We start from the raw sequence: 18341 nt of genomic DNA, 5'->3' as shown, positions 1-18341 counted from the left end.
AAAGCCTTCAACAGAACGGTAATAAATGCTCAAATGAAAGCTTTTCAGCCAACATGTTCTTGTGAATATGCCTTTATTTTTTACATTTCTCGTTCTTTAACATCCCATTCTCTTTGGTTTGAAAGTGTGAAAGAAATGTGCAGCGAGCCGTGGGGTTTCTCCTTTAATCATGACTGTACTGAGCATACAGTACGGTGCTAAAAGCTCGAGGAGCTGTGAGGTAACGCGCTGGAGCCAGGGAGGAAATGGAAATGAGGATGGAGAGCATGGAGGTGTCAGAGCGGCTCGTCAAACTCTCTGCACGTACGATAAATATTTCACTCCTGACACACAGCAGCTTGCCAGCCCAAACTGCACCACCGGAGACGGACAAACACAAAGAAACAGAGACAAATAGATATTGTAGACAGATAGATGCGTAGCTGGATAGTGAGGTAGATAGATAGGGAGATAGGTAGCTGGATAGATCACCCGCCCCCCTCTTCACCCCACATGGACACCTGTCTCAGGCTTCATCTCACGGCCCTGGATTTCACGAGGCAGGGCGTGACAGGAAGAGCTCTCCACAGCTGACAGCGACGCTTTCCAGCACCGACAGGGTCTGTCTGAGAGCTCGCCCACATCACACCAGCATGTCACTCCCAGGACAGACCGACAGAGAAGATGTGACGCAAAGTGTGCACCGGGTAGAGAAACTGCAAAGCTAAGAAGATGACTCTACAGCCATGACTTGGCTACATGCTAATACACGTACAATGACCAGACGCTGATGTTTAGCTGGTATAATGCTTACTATGTTCACGTTCTTAGTTATTAAAATCAACTTTTGTTAATTAGCACTCAATACAGCGTAGAACTGATGGAAATGTTAGTTTTGTAGGCATTTGTTTTGGAACTTTGACGAGATCATGGCGCTAGGTGAAACGTTAACAGATCAACGAAGTTATTACAATTCACCCTGAGGTGAGCTTGAACGTCTGTACCAAATTTCACAGCAATCCATCCAATCGTTGAGGAGTTTCCCTCGAAACTACAAATTCAACCTCCTGGTTGCCCTGAAGGAAACGAAGGGAGATCAACAGTAGGACTCATAAATGTCACAAAAAGAAGAGAAATTATGTACTTTTTCATTCAGCAGTGGAGATATGAACCTGGATAAGTGGAAATGTTGACCTGCAGGTGGCACTTCAGAAGCCATTCACCACAGTAACAAGGGTTCCTCCTCTGGACGTGTTGGGTATCAGTCAGTCTTTCATGGTAATTCAAAAGTTGTTGAAATGTTTCACTAGGGAACTAAACATTTCAACCTCATGGTGGTGATGAATGAAAGTCAGTGGGCTTCATCCTTCTGGGGCCCGAATTTCATGGGAATCCATTCAATTGTTGAGATATTTTAGACTGACCAACAGACAACATTGGCATCCCTTGAGCCACTTTTTAGATGCCTGCCAAACAATGCTTGGTGACACTGGTGCTGGTAAAGTATACAAAGTTCTCCATCCCAGAAAAAAAAGGTACACATGTGACTAGGAGCTGGTGTAAATCCTCCATTCACACAAACGCACAACAATTTATTCTGCTCAGTGAAAGAAACTACTGAGATAATCACGCTCCGGTAATCGGATAACTCCACTTCTCCAAGGAAGCAACCTGGAAGCAAATACTGTACCTATTTCATCATTACAGGCAGCGTGTTTTGTAGCAGCAAAAAAAAAAGTACCCTTTCGAACATATTGCCATGATTACTTATTACAAAACATGTTTGAAACAAAGTCGGCGAACACTGAGCCGAGAAAATGCTTCTCTCTTTTTGGGAATGTGATCCTTACGGATCGCCACAACGCGGCGATTCATTTCTAGCTTCAGACGGAGCTCTGGGAATTCAATTTTCCCCTTGGGGAACTTTATTTGTTTATGTTTAAGATATACAACGGGCTTCCTTTTTAGAGGTTCTGTACTGTATGTTCTCTCCGCCTCCAACGGCACATATGGGGGACATAAAAATGCAACACCATGCGGTCGACCGTCTGAGGCAATAAATAGATGGTTTCACTTCGGCGGCTTCATGTTAAGTGCTCTACGTTATGATCCAGAGATTTCCACGTTGCACTGATCAATATGTCTGCATCGGATGAGCTGAAGTTTACAGGGGCAGCGTTGGGAGAAGGACCACTAAAGCGGTAAATCAGACCAGAAGCACTTACTTCCACTGCGCATCCTATGGGCCATTATCGGTGGGTGTGCTCACACATCAAAGTGGCAGGGGTCTTCCAGGCTAAAACGGAATAAGAAACAAAGGACCATTAAATCACAGTGAGAGACTCCACTGAGAAAAACACACATGTGGACATGCACACACACTTAAACACTGCAGTACGAGAGAAAGATAGAGAAAGATAGAGAGAGAAAAGGACGAGAGGGAGAAAGGGAGCGCGACATTGATTTTCCCCCCTCTGAAGTGCCAGTTCATCATTCTGAGAGACACACGATCGATCCTCCGCCTTTAGTTTGTTTGTAATGTTGGGGGCTCAAAACTGTTCACAAAGATAGATCCTCTTATATGCCACTTGCCTCCAAGATGAAGAATGGAGGGATCAAAGGATGTGTGGAGATGGCATAATTTTGCTAGGTGCTCCTCCACTGAGTCGGTTTCTCTGGCCCTGTTCAATAAGGGAGCTTTGGTGTCGGGGGAATCCAGTCAACTGACTGTTCGTAACAATACAGGTCTTGCCATAAGTCACCTTTTTTGTTTTGTATTCCAAAACATTGTTGCACAAGTCTTACGTGTCAAGTGGATCTGTATTGGTAGATTTTAAGGAAAGTTTTATTTTAACTGTGCTGCACGGGGGGGAGTGTCTCAGTCCTCCGAGATAATCTTGCAAACTCGTTTTACTTTAGTTCACGAAAACTATGAGTAAATATGTTTATCACCCTTTTTTTTCTCCTCATGAATAAGAAGAGACGGTGACGAGACTGTAGCAACATTGAAAAATAAACAACTACAAACTCACTTTATTTCCGTTCATCCATGTCTGTCCAAAATCACTTTTATCCTATTTGACATTTGTGTGAAATTGTCGTCATTAGCATATGAATTCTTGAGTTATGGCCCAAAACGTGTTTTGTGAGGTCTCAGCGACCTTTGAACACTAAATTCTAATCAGTTGACCTTTCAGTCCAGGCGTTCATTTGTACCAAAATTGAAGAAATTCTCACGATCATGAGAATGGCTCCGACCTTTGAACACCAAATTTAAATCCGTTCATCCTTGCAAGTGGATGTTTGTGTTGGTTCAGCAGGATGAGGTTCACTAAATAGTATGAAAACAAGGACATCTGACACAGGAATAAGACGAAACAAAGAAAAAGCCAATGAAATGAACGTCACACCAACATTAGATCATTGGTCCTTCTTCTTCTCTTCCATAACCTTACGAACATCACATTACAGAACTTCTGCTCATTGAAGTTCATCCTTCAAGCATTTACCTCCTGCTGCCATTTGGCACTGGAGGCAATCTGCTAAATTGCAAATGCAGTTTTAACTCAAAACCTCTAATGCCCTCAAAAAGCTCTTTACTGGCTGCAAAAAAACAGAACAAATTCAAGCAAATAATCTTCTATGTGGTGCTGCAAAATCTCAAAAGCATGCAATCAAGTGGAGCTATACTTATTTATTTATTTGCCATAGTAGTCTTCTTGAGTTGTTTATGTTCCTCGACCTGCTGGTCAAGGATGTTGGTGATAAACGTTTGATCAAACTTTCAAAGAAAAAAGACCTCAAACTACAAGAATCATCGAAAAAAATAAAAGGTTTCAATAATAACTGAAGACTTTTTTAAATATTTAAAAGCAGGCCAGTTTCCACTGTGACCACCACAGCTTCCAGGGAAATTCTCAGCAACCACCCACATACAGCCCCCCCCCCCCACGACTGAACATTCAGTGCAACTGAAAGCTATCACCTCACAATACCTTCATAGGTGCCAAGAGAAAACACGATGGTATCTCTCCACCACAGCATACAATACAGCGACTCCAGGAAAACATCCCTCAACCAGGGTCCACTGAACCATCAAGCAGACGCCCACTCACGCTCACAAGACGGCGCTCCGAAGAAAACCTTTTTTTTCCCATTTGTACTGTTCACTCCTGCTCACATTCGAAATGAAGTTGTTTTTTTTGGGTGTTGTAATGAATTTCTTATCACCATGCCCACACATGCCCACTTTTCATCAGGCTGAAATTAAAATGAAATACATCAAATAGGCCACCTTACAATATAAAAAATGTATAAATGGGCAATTTTATTAAATGATGATTAGAACCTTGAATGTTTCAGAATCAAAAGCTCAAATACATCACACATCAGCCTGGAAGGTTCAATTATTTCTATACACCACAAAGTCACCCACTCAGCAAACACTGTAGCATTCAGCATGCTAATGTTTCTGTCTGAGCAAGTGCTTTTGCTTGGCATTTAATGCTAAACACACACATTACTTTCACTGATGTTTCACTGCTGTTAAGTTATAAAACAGTCGAATGTTTGTTAGCCCGACAAACATCCCACCTACAGAAATGCCAAATGTTATATTAGTTATTGTATTATTATTAACTTTTATATAAATCCTCATAGCCTACAGAGATGGCCCAAAAGAGTTCATTATTGAGGACTGTTCTCTTATCAAGGGCACAGAACTCAACTAATACTAATGAGGAAAGGTTCAAGCCTTCAAATGTCTTGTCATTTGAATGACAATTTATGATGTATATTTTAGTTGGTCGGGATTTTTTGAAGCAGCCACAATGCAGGAAAAACTTAGAACTCTGTTACTTTCGAAAAAAGAAACCCATCGGTATCAGAATCAGCAGCTGTAAGCCCTACGTAGTGGTTGACTACCACTATGTATTTAAAGCCTCTAACCAAACACTACAGCAGCCGATTTAATCCTGATCTGCACACACTCAACTAGAGTTGGGTGACTAATCAATCATGGTGCGTAGTGATTGGTTGCAACATAAGCCTGCAGATTCTAGGGATTTAGTGGCACATGCTTGAGAGCTACTGTGTAAACCGACGAAAACAAATCCATCTGCTGGAATCTTCTGTGCAATATTTCTGTTCTGTGTTTCTTATCTAGATGCGGCATGCAGGTTAACATCAAGTCAACATATCGTAAAAAACTATAAGCTGCAATTTAAAAGCTGGTGTCTCTCTCAACAGAAGCGTCCAAAGTGGGTACGAAAAGGTGAAAATGGGCTCATCAGAAAACTTCAATAATATACCCATAAAAGGATTATCTGTCAAACACAGAGGCGAAGTGCCCTGAGGATATTGAGGCAAATGGTTCTGACACTTTCACCGTACAGTACTGAGCCTCCGTCCTCATCAGTGGGATGACTGACAGCCTCAACACTCTGGGTGCAGGTCATCCATGTGAACTCAGTGCCGCATCCTCCAGATGCTCTCGCCATACTTGCTGCCTACAGGCAGTCTATCTGCGGTACTTCTTCATTTCTGTACTCCCCAGGTTTTTAAAATGTCATTTATGTCTAATGGCCGTGCTCATTAGCTGCGTCTGAAAAACACACTCTGGTCATTACCAGCTGCATTTGCAGTCGGGCCTCATGCCGAATTCTCTTGTTTGAGTCATCCGTCACAGCCCCGTTCTTTGGCAGTTGGCACCAGAAATGGCGCAAAGCTCAAATCTTCTAATTATCTGCAACTATCTCCATCTGCTTACATTGCGAGTGCATGTCTTTTGACTAGGCTGCTTTATCAGTGTAGTGAGAAACCTAATCTGAAACAACATCCATCATGTTGAGGCTGCCAAGGCCACTTGGGGGACTCCACAGGCAGTAGCGCGCTAAGAATTGTACTTTACCTCGGTGCGATCCTCTTGTGTATGTGCAAAGTGGGAGAAGGGAGGGTTGTGCTTGACTGGGACTGCGTTTGAGACAATAGCATTCAAGTCTCTTTCATTATTCACCTGTACCACTGTCAGATATGGACAGTTGTTCCAAGGTGCTGGGGGAAAATGTCCAAAGACACCCCTTCAGAGTCAAGAAGATCAAGAGTTCATTCAAGAAGGAAGAGATCCACTTTTTTCACTGTCAAGACAACTTGGAAGAGAAGCACAGCTTGCTATTTCTACCATAATACTGCAAAACAAATACCTGCTTTGGAATCACAGCACTACACTTCTTCTTTTTTTCTCGATTTTACATAGTTCTTTAGGGGAGCTTTGTGTGGGTGTGCAACAGCCTGTCCAAGTAAGAAATAGAGAGAGAGGGAGAGTGGGTGGTGGAGCATGCCGGCTATCCGTTGTCAACTGTTCAGTGCCATTTAATGGCCTGTAAAGCCCTTTGCTTGAGAAAGAACAGGCAATTAGCATACTGAGTGGATTACAAGATTGCTCTGACTCCTGGATTAATGTGTGCACTTAATCTTCTCTTTGCTAAGCGATTCTTGGATATACAGCCATTCAAGGGGAACAAATGTCCCCACCTTCCAAAACACAACATGAGAAAGGATTTCTTCATGATGGCATCAAACCCAAAGTACAGTCACTGACAGTCATTGTTTGCTGAATTGGTCGATGGTCAACACATTTAGAAAAAAACTTAATTAATTTCAGACGACCCTGTTCATGAATGTCAATATACCAACATTGGCATGCAAGAGGGGCGATGCTCTAAACCTCAACGAAGCATGTTGGTACCCTAATGGGCCACTCCTTTGCTTAGTTTTGCCCCGATATCGCATCAGAGGGGAACCTAAGCGGTGATTCAGAATAAAAACAGCAGGTGGCTGTGATGTTCAAGGTACAGGCGAGACAATGAAATCGGATCCAGGAAGTCCAGTTGAGAGTAACATATTTTGTTTAGAGGTGCCAAATCTGTTGCCATCAGGGTGGCGAGTACTTCATCTTTTATGGTGACGATCACAACGCATTATAAAGTATTCTACCAGGAATGTGCGGCCATTGCAGCACCTTGCTGGATGATGTCGCATTCAACCTGCTGCTTCAACTTTTTTGCCGTACGACCTTGTGTTGTCCGGAGGCCCCGATGTTACCGAAAGTTGCCATTGCTGGTCTGGCGAGAGAGGGCTGCGGTTAAAGTCAGTCAGAACCACTTTATGGTATATTTGACTCTAAATGGACCGTAATTTACGAAATGAACATGTTGTATTGAAGAAGACTTGGAACTAGAGATTGAGACCATAAACTCATGTTTACTGAGGTACTGAGGTACTGAAGGGGTCCATTTCTCATAGACATTGATACAATCGGACTCTTTGGAACGAGAGAAGCCCCTGATGGCCTTTAGAAAGAATGCAAGCTTAAGGCACTTCTGCATTGGCTTCCCTTTTCAGAGTCGGAGGTTGCCGCCTGGTCCGAACAGGGCATAAGCGGCCCAAGTTCCCCCTAAGTGCTCTTTGTTTTGGCCCAAAGTGAGTGTCCCAAGGTCTCCCTTTTGGGACCCTATCAGTGTTTTCTATTGGAGTTGGGCCACCTCGCCTTAAACAAAAATCTTGCCATCATAAAAATGTTATCATTTTTTTTTTATTTTAAATTTTTTTTTAAATGTTATCTTTTTATAAAACATAATTCAGTAGGGAAAAGGAGCAGAACTAAAAAATGTCATAGCAAATGTTCAATCAACATACTTGGAATCTTTAATTTTGTGTCCTTGAACATGAATGTCAAACATTTGCCAAGTCCCTGATGCACAACTATGCCACAGAGCACACCATCTCCTTGATTGCTATCCTCTTCCTATCTGTACTCTATATGATAAACTTGGGGCTGCACTCCATATCTCCAGAAAGTCGGGCTCCGTCTGCTATCGTCCCTGAATCACGATACCTATTCGCTGGCTTTGATATGATCTTTAATCCACGGCTTTGCACTACTATTGCTCAGTGCCAAGACAGGGTGTCTTAAAACAGCAACCTCAGCTTCATACGACCCACATTCGGCCACAACATGTAAACGCAAGGCTGTGCACACTGTGGCAGATGAAATAGTGTCAGAATATCAGATATTTACTGGAAAATACTTCTTAACGCTTCCAAATACCGATGCTTACTTCTAATATCTTGCAGGTGGTACCATATGCCAAGGAACCATCATGTTGAAAAAAAGCATAGGACAGCTTGTTTACTTTGCAGAACTTCTGTGAAAATAGGTTCGGGAGCAATAACAGAATGCATCGCTCCCTTGCTCTGAATATCAACACAGATTACCATTTTTGCAGCAATTCTCAGATAAAAGGCTTTCAAGATGCGCTCCTCAAAAACAAAATGATGATGCCGATTCACTGCATTGTGTCAAAAGGGAACAGATGGTTGAGGCATACCTTCGCGGCCCATTGAGATGAGTGCTCAATGTTCGAAAAGCCCGACCGGCATGCCTAAGCCACAGTGGGCTGCAGATCGAGCTTCACTCCCGAGTCATTTTTGGTGGCTAAAAGCTGTAGAAACAAAGTGAGAGGAGAAAGAAGGCATGGATCCCTGGACACATTAAGAATGCGTTTTCTCCTTAGAAATCAATAATGTCTCATTGCCTTGAAGATGGCCAGGAATGCCATCGCTTTCAATTTATTCATTCATTCTTCTCAATGAACACACTGCAGTGATTCACATCCCTCCTTCTCCCTCCTGGTCAATCTCCTGGGAGGTCCTTTTAACTTGTTAAGATCTCTTCTCTGCTCCTTTAACAATGGCATTTGTCTGAAAAATAAGTGCACAGAGCGAGCCCTGCAGTCTGTGCTGGATTGCATCACAAGCAATGAGCTTGGACATGTTTATTTTCTCCTCATCGGGCCATGATTTGATCTGCTGCACTGCATGACCATCTTTTCCATGCACAACCCTGAGTTTATGAAAGCACCCAGTTGAGATGACGAATCATTTCAACCCACCCACCGTCCTCTGACTTCCCCCAAACCTGCTTGTGTTTACCTCCCAGGAGCCCTGTGAGCAGGGTTCAAAGCAGCACCTATAGAGTGGTCTCGCTGACGTCACGATCTCCTTAGTTACGAGGTCTGTCCGCCATGTTGGAGTACATACAGATCCTACATGGCGGCGAGTAAACAAGGAAGTGCGGCGAAAATACCATACTTTGAATCACTGGATAGTGTATCAAAGGTTCGCTACCTGGCCAAATTGAAGGTTATTGGTACTTTGGATCCCTATACGATGAGTGCAGATCGTTTCAGTGCCGATCCTACTTATCTTCCATCTGTAAACTACGCCAACATCTACACGTATCTCGTGAACACCCCCAGTCCTTACACCAAAGACGAGTTGGAGTGCTACAAAGGGCTCAACGCTGATAATCAGTTTGTCAGTGGATGGGTCCGAGACGTCAAAGCAACGGTCGTCGAGAATTCTCATCTCGTCATTGGAAGAGTAAATATATACAGATCTGGTCCGATATTTAGCAATATTCAATGTTTACTCAGCGCAAACAGACACGTGTGTTTGTGTACATTGTACATGCATGTCATTGTGTGCGTGTGTGTAGGAATTCACTTTCAACTAACCCCTAACTTCATCCCCCCCCCCCCCACACACACATATATATATATGATCTGACGTTAAACTCATATCAAGCAATGCTGAGGCTGCATCTGTGTGTTTCGCCTGTTGTACACGCTCGACACGTCTCTGGCACCGACTGCTGTCACGGGCCGATGAAGCTTCGGTAACCTTCTCATGTCCAAGTTTTAGAGACGGAGACCAGTCTGGATTATCGGCATCTTGGAGAGTAGCGGGTTTACCTGAAACAGTTTGTAATAAACATTGAAATAGAATTTTACCGAAGTAGTCTTATCGGATTCATTTATATTTCCTTTATTAAATACTGTTCACAAACGAATTTGTAAATAAAATCACGTACCACTTATAAAGTGATCCGCACATACTCTAGTGTACGCCAAATTCCATTCCTTTATATCTCGAGAGAAATGCGTGACAGCCATTTCTCGCGACGTCGCTTGGATAGCTCCTTCGTGTCATTTCCTTGATGTGTAATGACCGCTGGCAAACGAAAGAATGATTTCTTGTCTATCAGCTCTGCTGCCACAACCAAAGACAGCACAAAAGTTCACCATGATCGATAGGTTATGCGACTCAGTCGTGCATGCCAGTGGCTTTGTGTGTACTCCAACATGGCCGACAGCTAAAACTGTGACGTCACACGAGATCGCTCTATAGGAGTCCTAAAACCCGGGACTGGATCAGCATTTTTGCACCTCCGGTTCCCTCGTCTCAAAGTCAAAGGGTTGTTTGAAAAAGTTTTTGGTTAGATGCCTGAAATAAGGTCTGTGGTTAACACTTTCTTAAGAGATTTTAACGTTTTGTTCTAAGACATAAAATAGGTCAGTAAATACCCCTCTTGGAAGCTTTTATGTGTCTTCAAAAGGGGCGGTTGCTAAGAAGTGGCTAAATGAGACTACTATGATCACGTCTTTATAGCCTTGTTGTCTACCCTAGTTTCAAGTTTGTTTATAGCTCAACGTTCTGTCTGTGGCATTCACGCTTCTGACATCATAAAGGTGGTGATCATCTGTGAAGCCACAGAGCTTATTTTCTGCAATAATTCAAAATCCAATTGAAAATTCTCATTGGGTCTTCGTCGACGGGACCAGTGCGATGCTAACGTTCGAGGTTGGCCCACAAAAATACGTCCTCTCTGCAGCACTCCAGTGCACAACAGAGGCTCAACATACCTATTCACTTCTCTTAATGATCAAAGTTAGCCATAGACGTGGAGGCTCTCAGACAGCTGCCACCAGTCGCTGATCTCTCTCCACAGAGTGAATGGAGGACATGAAACATGCTCAGACATCAGACAGCTGAGAGGTTAGCAACATTAGGGAATGAATGGATGTTTGACGGGCCTTTTTAATACAGCTGACTGGTTCTTCCGTCTGCTTCATCTGTTAGTTTGTGCACTTGGAAAGTAAAGATTCTTTAATAAATTTAATAAATCCTACAATTTTCTGATGACCAACACATCTGCCTTTCAGAACTTGACAGAAGGTACATGTATTACAAAGATGCATGTATGACTCCTACCGTCGCTTAAGAGAGTGTGTGTGTGTGTGAGCGCACGCTCAAATTGCTTCTGCTGAGCGTAACAATAAAACACGGCTCAATGTGAAGCCCTCGCTCAGCAACTTTAATGCTGGCTCCGCGAACAAAGGGGTCAGAGCTTACAGCAATTTTTGTTCTCTCCACATCAATATATGACGCTTCACTGGGGGCAATGAGAACCTGCCCAGAGTTATAACAGGGATCTGTGTGTACGCACTCTCCGTGCACATAAGACACCTTGCGACCCTCCAACAATGTCGGGGTGCGAAACAGAGAGGCCTTGATGGCTCTATTCTGTATTCCCTCGCAAAACCACTGAAGTCAGCTCTGGTTCATTACAGCTAATGTACCATCTGCTTCCCGGGGCGATTCCTCATTAAATATGGAGCAGATAAATAACATATCTCACGTCTGCAGCACTGAACCTAACTGTGACCAGTGCTGGTGGAGGGGGGTGGACTGTGACAGGCCTGACAGCTTCTTCTTTATGCGAGACTGTGCAACATGGTGAAAAATGCAAGGGGAAGTTCTTTAACAGATTGCGGCTCGAGACGGTCTTTTGTAGTCGGATATTTTGGATCCGCTGTAAAGATGTTCCGGGGAGCTTGTCACAGTTTCCCTCGCAGCCACGAGTCAATACGTCCTCTAAGTATCAAGCTTTACTTTAACATTATTTGCAGATCTTTATTATCATAATGTAAAGATGAGATCTTGTGAAATCAAGTCGTCTCCAGACAGGAGACTTTTCAACGGATCTACATTAATAGATGCTTGTGTTAAGGCGAGACACCGGAGGCCAAAACAGGAGGTTTGTTTTGCTGCCTTAACATGCTCTCTTTTAGACGAGTGGGAAGAAAACATCACAAATACACATTTCGGTGTTTGTTTTACTACTTTGTCTATTTGCGTCTGCAGATTTCTCCTGAATGCACCTAAAAATAGCATGAGAAAATGCCTTATTTACATATTCACACGTTTAAAAAAAACTTGAAATACAAAAAGTAATTGTCTTAATGTGAGTAATCAACTGAGGAAATTTCATGGCGAAATATATTAGTTAAATGTCCTACCCTATCACCTGTAGAGTCTCCCCATAAACAGCAATGAGGAGGTGGAGGCTTGGTCAGCAGACTTCATTGCATTATTAAATGCTCCATATAGTCACTAAGAATTGTAGCAGATCACTAGTTCTGAGGGTCCGAGGTAACACGCTCGGCAACTTTTATAAACCCGCCAGTAATGCAAAGTAATCTCTTTTGTTTATATATTTCCCCAGATAATTCAATTCTCCATTACTGCCACCGTGTATTACAAGGAGGACATATGTGCGTGGGTGTGTAAGTGTGTGAGCACCAAAGCAAAATAAATAGCTACTCCCTTGATGCTGATAATTTTAGCAAGCCACTCAGTAGGGGGCGCTTTATATAAGCACCTATTTACCGTCCAGCACCACATGTAGCTGACTGTTTATTCCAAGACAAGCGGTGAAAATGTTTTCTTTTTCTTTTGGTCATCATTACATTTTTCAGATATTGCAGGAGAAACAGCTGCAGTTAATCACAACTCTCACTCTGACTCCTCTCTTTTAAAGCTGTGGATAAATAATTCAACAAGAACTGCCTGAGAAAACAAAGGTTTTAAATATACACTGGACTGCAGTGGTCTGGTTCTTTTGCGAGACAGAAACACTTTGTTTAGGTTCAGTCCCTCAGCACAACCACTACGGAGCTGAGAAATGGGTCTTTCATCTACTTTGAGGGGTGTGCAGGTGCTACTGGCTGTATGTGTCGCTGCAACTTTGTTTGTTCCACCAGCCCAATCAGTTATTTTTACAACTGGAGACATTTAGAATAGGGCTGACTTTACTATCAATCATATTCCTGCAATTTCATTTTATTGTCTTATTTTGGCTACTGTGCATATGTCATTTCAACATGGCTTCTTTTCTCACCCCGAGAACAAATGTTACAACATAACTTCTGCTTTGTTACATTAAAGCAGTGGGAAACAAACGGGTCATCATATATCCAAGATGAATTGTGTTCATATGTTCACCACATCAACCCGCAGGGTGAGGGTTAATACCAAGTATATTGTGTACTTGAAAACTACCATCCAGCAAGTTTCACATTATGTGTTATCGGAAAAATGCAATTTCCAGTGCAGTATTTACACTAATCATGTCATCTCCACATAAATCTTTGCGATTGATTCTCAAGATTTAGTTGAGACCAGAATCTTCGGAAATAATTACCGTCGAGGTGCTTTTGAGCAAAGTCGTTAAACCACTAAAGCTGCTGCAGTGTAGCAGCAACTGCTTCGCTATGACCTCCTTTGCCCTGAAGCTTGAAAAGGAAATTATTTCTCAGCCTGCCTTCGTCGTTAAATACAAGCTAAAACAGGGAGTTCAGTTGCCTGCTATAATGCACAGGAGGAATAGTCGTGCCTCAGCATAAAACAGGCTCCTTATTGCACTGAAAGGGTTGTCAGTCTATGACGGCACACTGTGCTGAGTTTCTAACCAAATTCAGTTTGTGCTCCACCGTACAGTATGTAATCGAATTGATCGGTAATGAGGTCGACTTTTAGCCCTGCACGTTTCTGCCTGAGTTTGGCTCATTATAAGCCAAGCAGCAAAAATAGCTCATAAACAGCAGAGCTGCCTTCACTTTATTTTGACTCCAGCTTTGATTTGAGGGACATTTCACTGGAAATCTCATGTTGAAGGACGACGTCATCCACAACATGACCACTTGTTTGTCCTGCGTTGTGCCTGAACGAGCTAGAAGAGCTCATTGAATGTGTTTCTTGGGAGGGTCGAGCTCGTGCATGTTTCACCGCCGCGCCTATTCGTGCACGCAGAGCAGAAACGCCGACTCGTGAGGATTCTTTTCCGCTCACAGATACAGTTCTGTGCGCTCGCATCACGTGCACGCACCTATTATTTTACGTGCAGTTTTTGAGACTAGTTTGCATGCACATCAATTAAATGGCAATGCAAATGTTGAATGTCAGGCTCTCAACAGTGCTCATTCGATTAGTATGAAGAAAGAAAAGCAATATGAGAACTAAGGCATGAAATAGTGCAAGTTAAAATATATAATGAAGTAAAATGTATTTGTTTGACAGTATTTAAAATAAACTTAATGTAAACAGGCACTTTGTTAACATATGCTATGGCATTTAATTCTCTCTCTCTCTCTCTCTATATATATATATATATATATATATATATATATATATATATATAGAGAGAGAGAGAGAGAGAGAGAGAGAGAGATAATTAAATGCCATAGCATCCAAACAGAATAGGTGCAGAGGCGGAACATTTCCCATTCTCACGGATAAGTAGGGCGGCTGCGCAAGTATGAGCCTGTTTTTACGGATAGTTTTAAATAGCTGATTTTAACAAAGACGTGTTGCACGCTGGATACATGACTTGGATCGTACTGCACGGAATGTGTGGGAGTTTGTAAATGGATGTTTTTTTTAATATAGTTTTGCTGTTGTTGAACGCGGCCCCCCCATTAACTTCAACTCATTCAAGACTTTTCTCCGTTTTATGATTTGTTGACCGTGGAGGCATGAGAGAAAAACTATTTTTTTTTTCAAGAATTAGGGTTAAGGTAAAACGGGGCGAGTCATTGTTGTACAAATGTTAATTGTGAGGGTGAGGTGTGCCTTGAATGCAGACTATGTCTAGAAAGTGTTTCAGTGTCTGGACAAGCTCTCGTGTTTTCACGCAGAAAGCACACGTCACACGTAAATTCTGCCGAGCAGCTGTCCAGATGTTTCTTCTCCGAGGCTTTTCCTCTCCGCGATGCCAAAGAGAATACTTTGAGGTGAAAAGAGCATCCCGGAGGTTTTTTTCTTCCTCTTTCTTCCCTCCACTGCTGGACACTTTGGAGAACTCTTTGCAGATGGACGCACGCTGCGCAGTCTCCTCATGACGAAACACCACAGGCTGCATTTGGGGTGGCACACTGTACAGGCAGGAGGCTTTACTTAAAGCTCAAACAGCAAAGGCTGCTGAAGTCAGCTTCTGGCACGATGAGACAAAGCTGACAACTCGTTATACATGGGGCTGTTCGCTACCCGTGCCTTGCCACTATCTCCATATCTGCCTTTGTCTCTCTGACTTACAGCGTGCCGCATTTTCTGCCCAGATTGTCGATGTAATTCTCTGGAGCAACGCTAAGAATTTCATGAATATTTTGATGAATGAATATAGTGTTTTGAAGGCTGGTGCCTTAAGAAAAAGACTGCATTTAAAAAAAAAATGATGAGCCTCCTTAATGTTTTGCTGATTTATGATCTAAAAAGTCATGTGTTGCCATATTCCAGCTTTGTTGTGACTTTCAAACGCCTATGCAGCCGTGACGACCCTTTGGCCCGCCAGCGGCTCCGGAGCTGGGTGACCCTAATTACAGTGTTGGCTTTTCTGCCAAACCATCTCATTGGAAACCAGCCACAGCTTTTGGTGACCCCAGTGGAAAGCAATTTAATGCTTGGCTGCTCAGAGGACAAAATATATGCAGCACAAGAAATCCCTTAGATAAATTAGAGCGGGCGAACGGACTCTGTAAGAGTCTTATCTGAGGCCCGATGAGCCACCTGTCACCTTTACAAGTGACATGAAACCAGAACGTGGCAGGAAACAGTCCAATTCTGTCACCGAGCAGCAGGTAATACGTTTCCTGTGGTGGGAAACTGCTGGGAGAAGAGCGGTGCACCTGAAGTCCATTTTCTACGTTTGAGTAGCAAGGTGGAGAACTGTACAGCGAAGTCAAGTCCCAACATACAACTGAATATTAACTGAAATATGACAAGGTATTCAAACTTGACAAGTCTCTCTGCAAGTAAGGGCCCCAAAGTTAGGTTAAGGAGAGACAACCTATCTTAGTTTGTATTGTGTTGTTAGTGGTGTACTTTATTTGCAGAACTTTTTGGTCGTCAAAAGTGACTGCCTTTGGGGCCCCTTAAGGGCCTGGGGCCTAAAGGCAGTTGCTCATTGTGTCCATTTGGTAAGCCAGCCTTGTATGTTCTGAGATTGAAAGAATTAGCAAATATATTTTACAGTCAATTTCTCATTTCTTCCTCAAATTATTCCACGATTCCAAATCTGACAATATTCTAAAGTTGCTCCGAGTCAGGTAAACGGCATATTCCCAATTAGGCCTCATTCCGAATGGAGCATCTTTCTGATTAAGACACGTGGGACATGCCGTTATTATTTGGGTTTCAGGGGCATTTCTTGGATACAGTGCATTGAAAATACAGCACACAAACCATCCAGCCAGTTAGACAATTCCGTTTTGCTTACATTTTAGTACTCTTTTTGTTTTTAATATAATTTAAAAACGCAACTTATTCTTGTTTTTGCATTGATAACTAAAGAAAATCCTACTCCTTGGGAACAGTAGGACGTCTATGCGGCACGAATATTCCTGCAATTTTCAATTCCGAGATAGAAAAGGGAGCTCAAAAAGTCCCTGCAGCATCGAAAAACACGATGTGAGTTAAGCTGCCTGTGTGTTGTGTTGACAGAGTTAATGCATGTTATTCCTCTGTAATGAGTACTGAAGTGGAGAAGAAATGTCCTTTTGAAGTACACTATGCAAGGGGGGTTGAGGTGCAAATCAGCCTGGGTTGAGAGGTGCTTGGCTTGAGCTAAGACCACGATGACCTTTAGATTGAAACAATGTCCTGGGGAGTCAAACCCATGAAGCACAGTAACTGTACTGGAGAGAGCCCGGCACAGAGAATCCATCTCCTTAGATTAGCCGACAGCAAACAGGCCACCGACTGAAGCCTGCCTCACTGAAGTGACGCCTTGAAGCAGCCTCGACGATGCAATCCCACTTGCCCTCCGTAGATCGGAGGTGTGCCTCCTTGGGCCCCTTTTTAAACACAAAAACCAGCCAGGGTGGCGCGGAGAGGAAATTGGAAAAGACAAGAGTGAACCGACAATTACACGGTAGAATACCGTTTTTCTTTTATGCTCTGAACCAAACTGACATTCCCGTCATATCAGATTTGCAGTTGCAGGCTATTATAAACACAAACCATTTTAAGTGATGACTAAAATCAGTCCCGTTACAAAGACACCTGTCTGCTGTATTATTATTTCTTTCCAAATAATTATGACATGAATTTTGTGGCAAAGCATTTTCCTTTTTTTGTTTGTATGTCTGTAACTTGGCTGCTGTCTTTTCTGGTGAACACGAGGACAACATGTTCCGTATCATGTACTGTATGTGGAAGAAACTCTTGCTCGTGTTAACGAGTTACATTTAGGAGAACCGATACTTCGGTACCAAGTCGATCCGGGCTCCAGACTAATGTCCCAGTGATACATCTATGTTTTGAAATGGGCAGGAGAGCGAGCAACGTTAGCAGCACATTCCTGCTTTGTCTAACTAACTTACATTCAGTTGCATTTGTGATGCATTCAAGCTCTATTTAATAAAAATGTTTTTTTCTGTTATTGTGACATCCCTGATCTTTGAGGATGTGCATTTATGAGATAAACCATGTATTTGCTGAAACATTTTAGACAAAGGTTGTGGGAGAGTATTAACTACTACATTTGTTGCAGGTTGAGGGAACTTGTGCCCACCAGACCAGAGCTAATGTTGCTTACTTGTGCTTGCTGAGGATCAATAGCAACATGGGGATGAGCGTCGCCATATTGGATAAAGTAACAGTTGCACATCTAAATAATAAATAACCACGATCATATTATTGCTTACCATCCCAAGTTAAAATGTTCACTGAAACGCAGCCAAGGGCTTCTTTACTGGCCAAAAGTAACCACAGACTGCAGCTCCAGACACACTGCAATGGCAGCAGTGTGTCTGCAAATGATACCAAGCAATACCCCGTGCCTGTTTGTTGTAGAGCAGCCGTGGCCCGGGTTTGTCTCTGAGTGCTGAGTATATTTACCCTCCACCCAGTGCCATGCTTTGCTGCGCTCTGTGAAAGGTAGAATTCAATTACATGGTGGCCGAGGCCCTGACAAGAGCTCACTCTTGTTTCAATCACCCCACAGGTGGATATGGGGATGAGGAGGAGCGGTGCTCCAGTCGCCACACTGTGGACCGCCGGAGGGCAATGAGGCGTGAGGGGGCACTTCAGGAAGTGGCGGCAGTGGCGCGGAAAGACGTGCCGGAGCAGAAATCCTGCTCATCAAACAAGAGCATGGTGCCTAGGTCAAGTGAGGAGAACTTTGT

The 18341-nt window shown here is 43.0% G+C and overlaps 1 protein-coding gene across 1 annotated transcript in view; it reads right to left on the bottom strand.

Moving 5' to 3' along the window:
- mgat4c (mgat4 family member C) overlaps positions 1–18341 on the bottom strand; it is a gene marked incomplete at its 3' end in the record, with an annotated part of 95820 nt that overhangs the window by 49765 nt on the left and 27714 nt on the right. Inside the window, exon 2 of the mRNA XM_079271674.1 lies at positions 2205–2275. Within this exon, the coding sequence (XP_079127800.1) occupies positions 2205–2229 (25 nt within the window). The 5' untranslated portion in view covers positions 2230–2275. The remainder of the gene's footprint in view (positions 1–2204; positions 2276–18341) is intronic.

This window comes from Melanostigma gelatinosum, assembly GCF_949748355.1.
Source record: "Melanostigma gelatinosum genome assembly, chromosome: 1".
Lineage (NCBI taxonomy): Eukaryota > Metazoa > Chordata > Actinopteri > Perciformes > Zoarcidae > Melanostigma > Melanostigma gelatinosum.
Note: the sequence above shows the minus strand (reverse complement) of the source record. Positions and strands in the feature narration are given on the sequence as shown.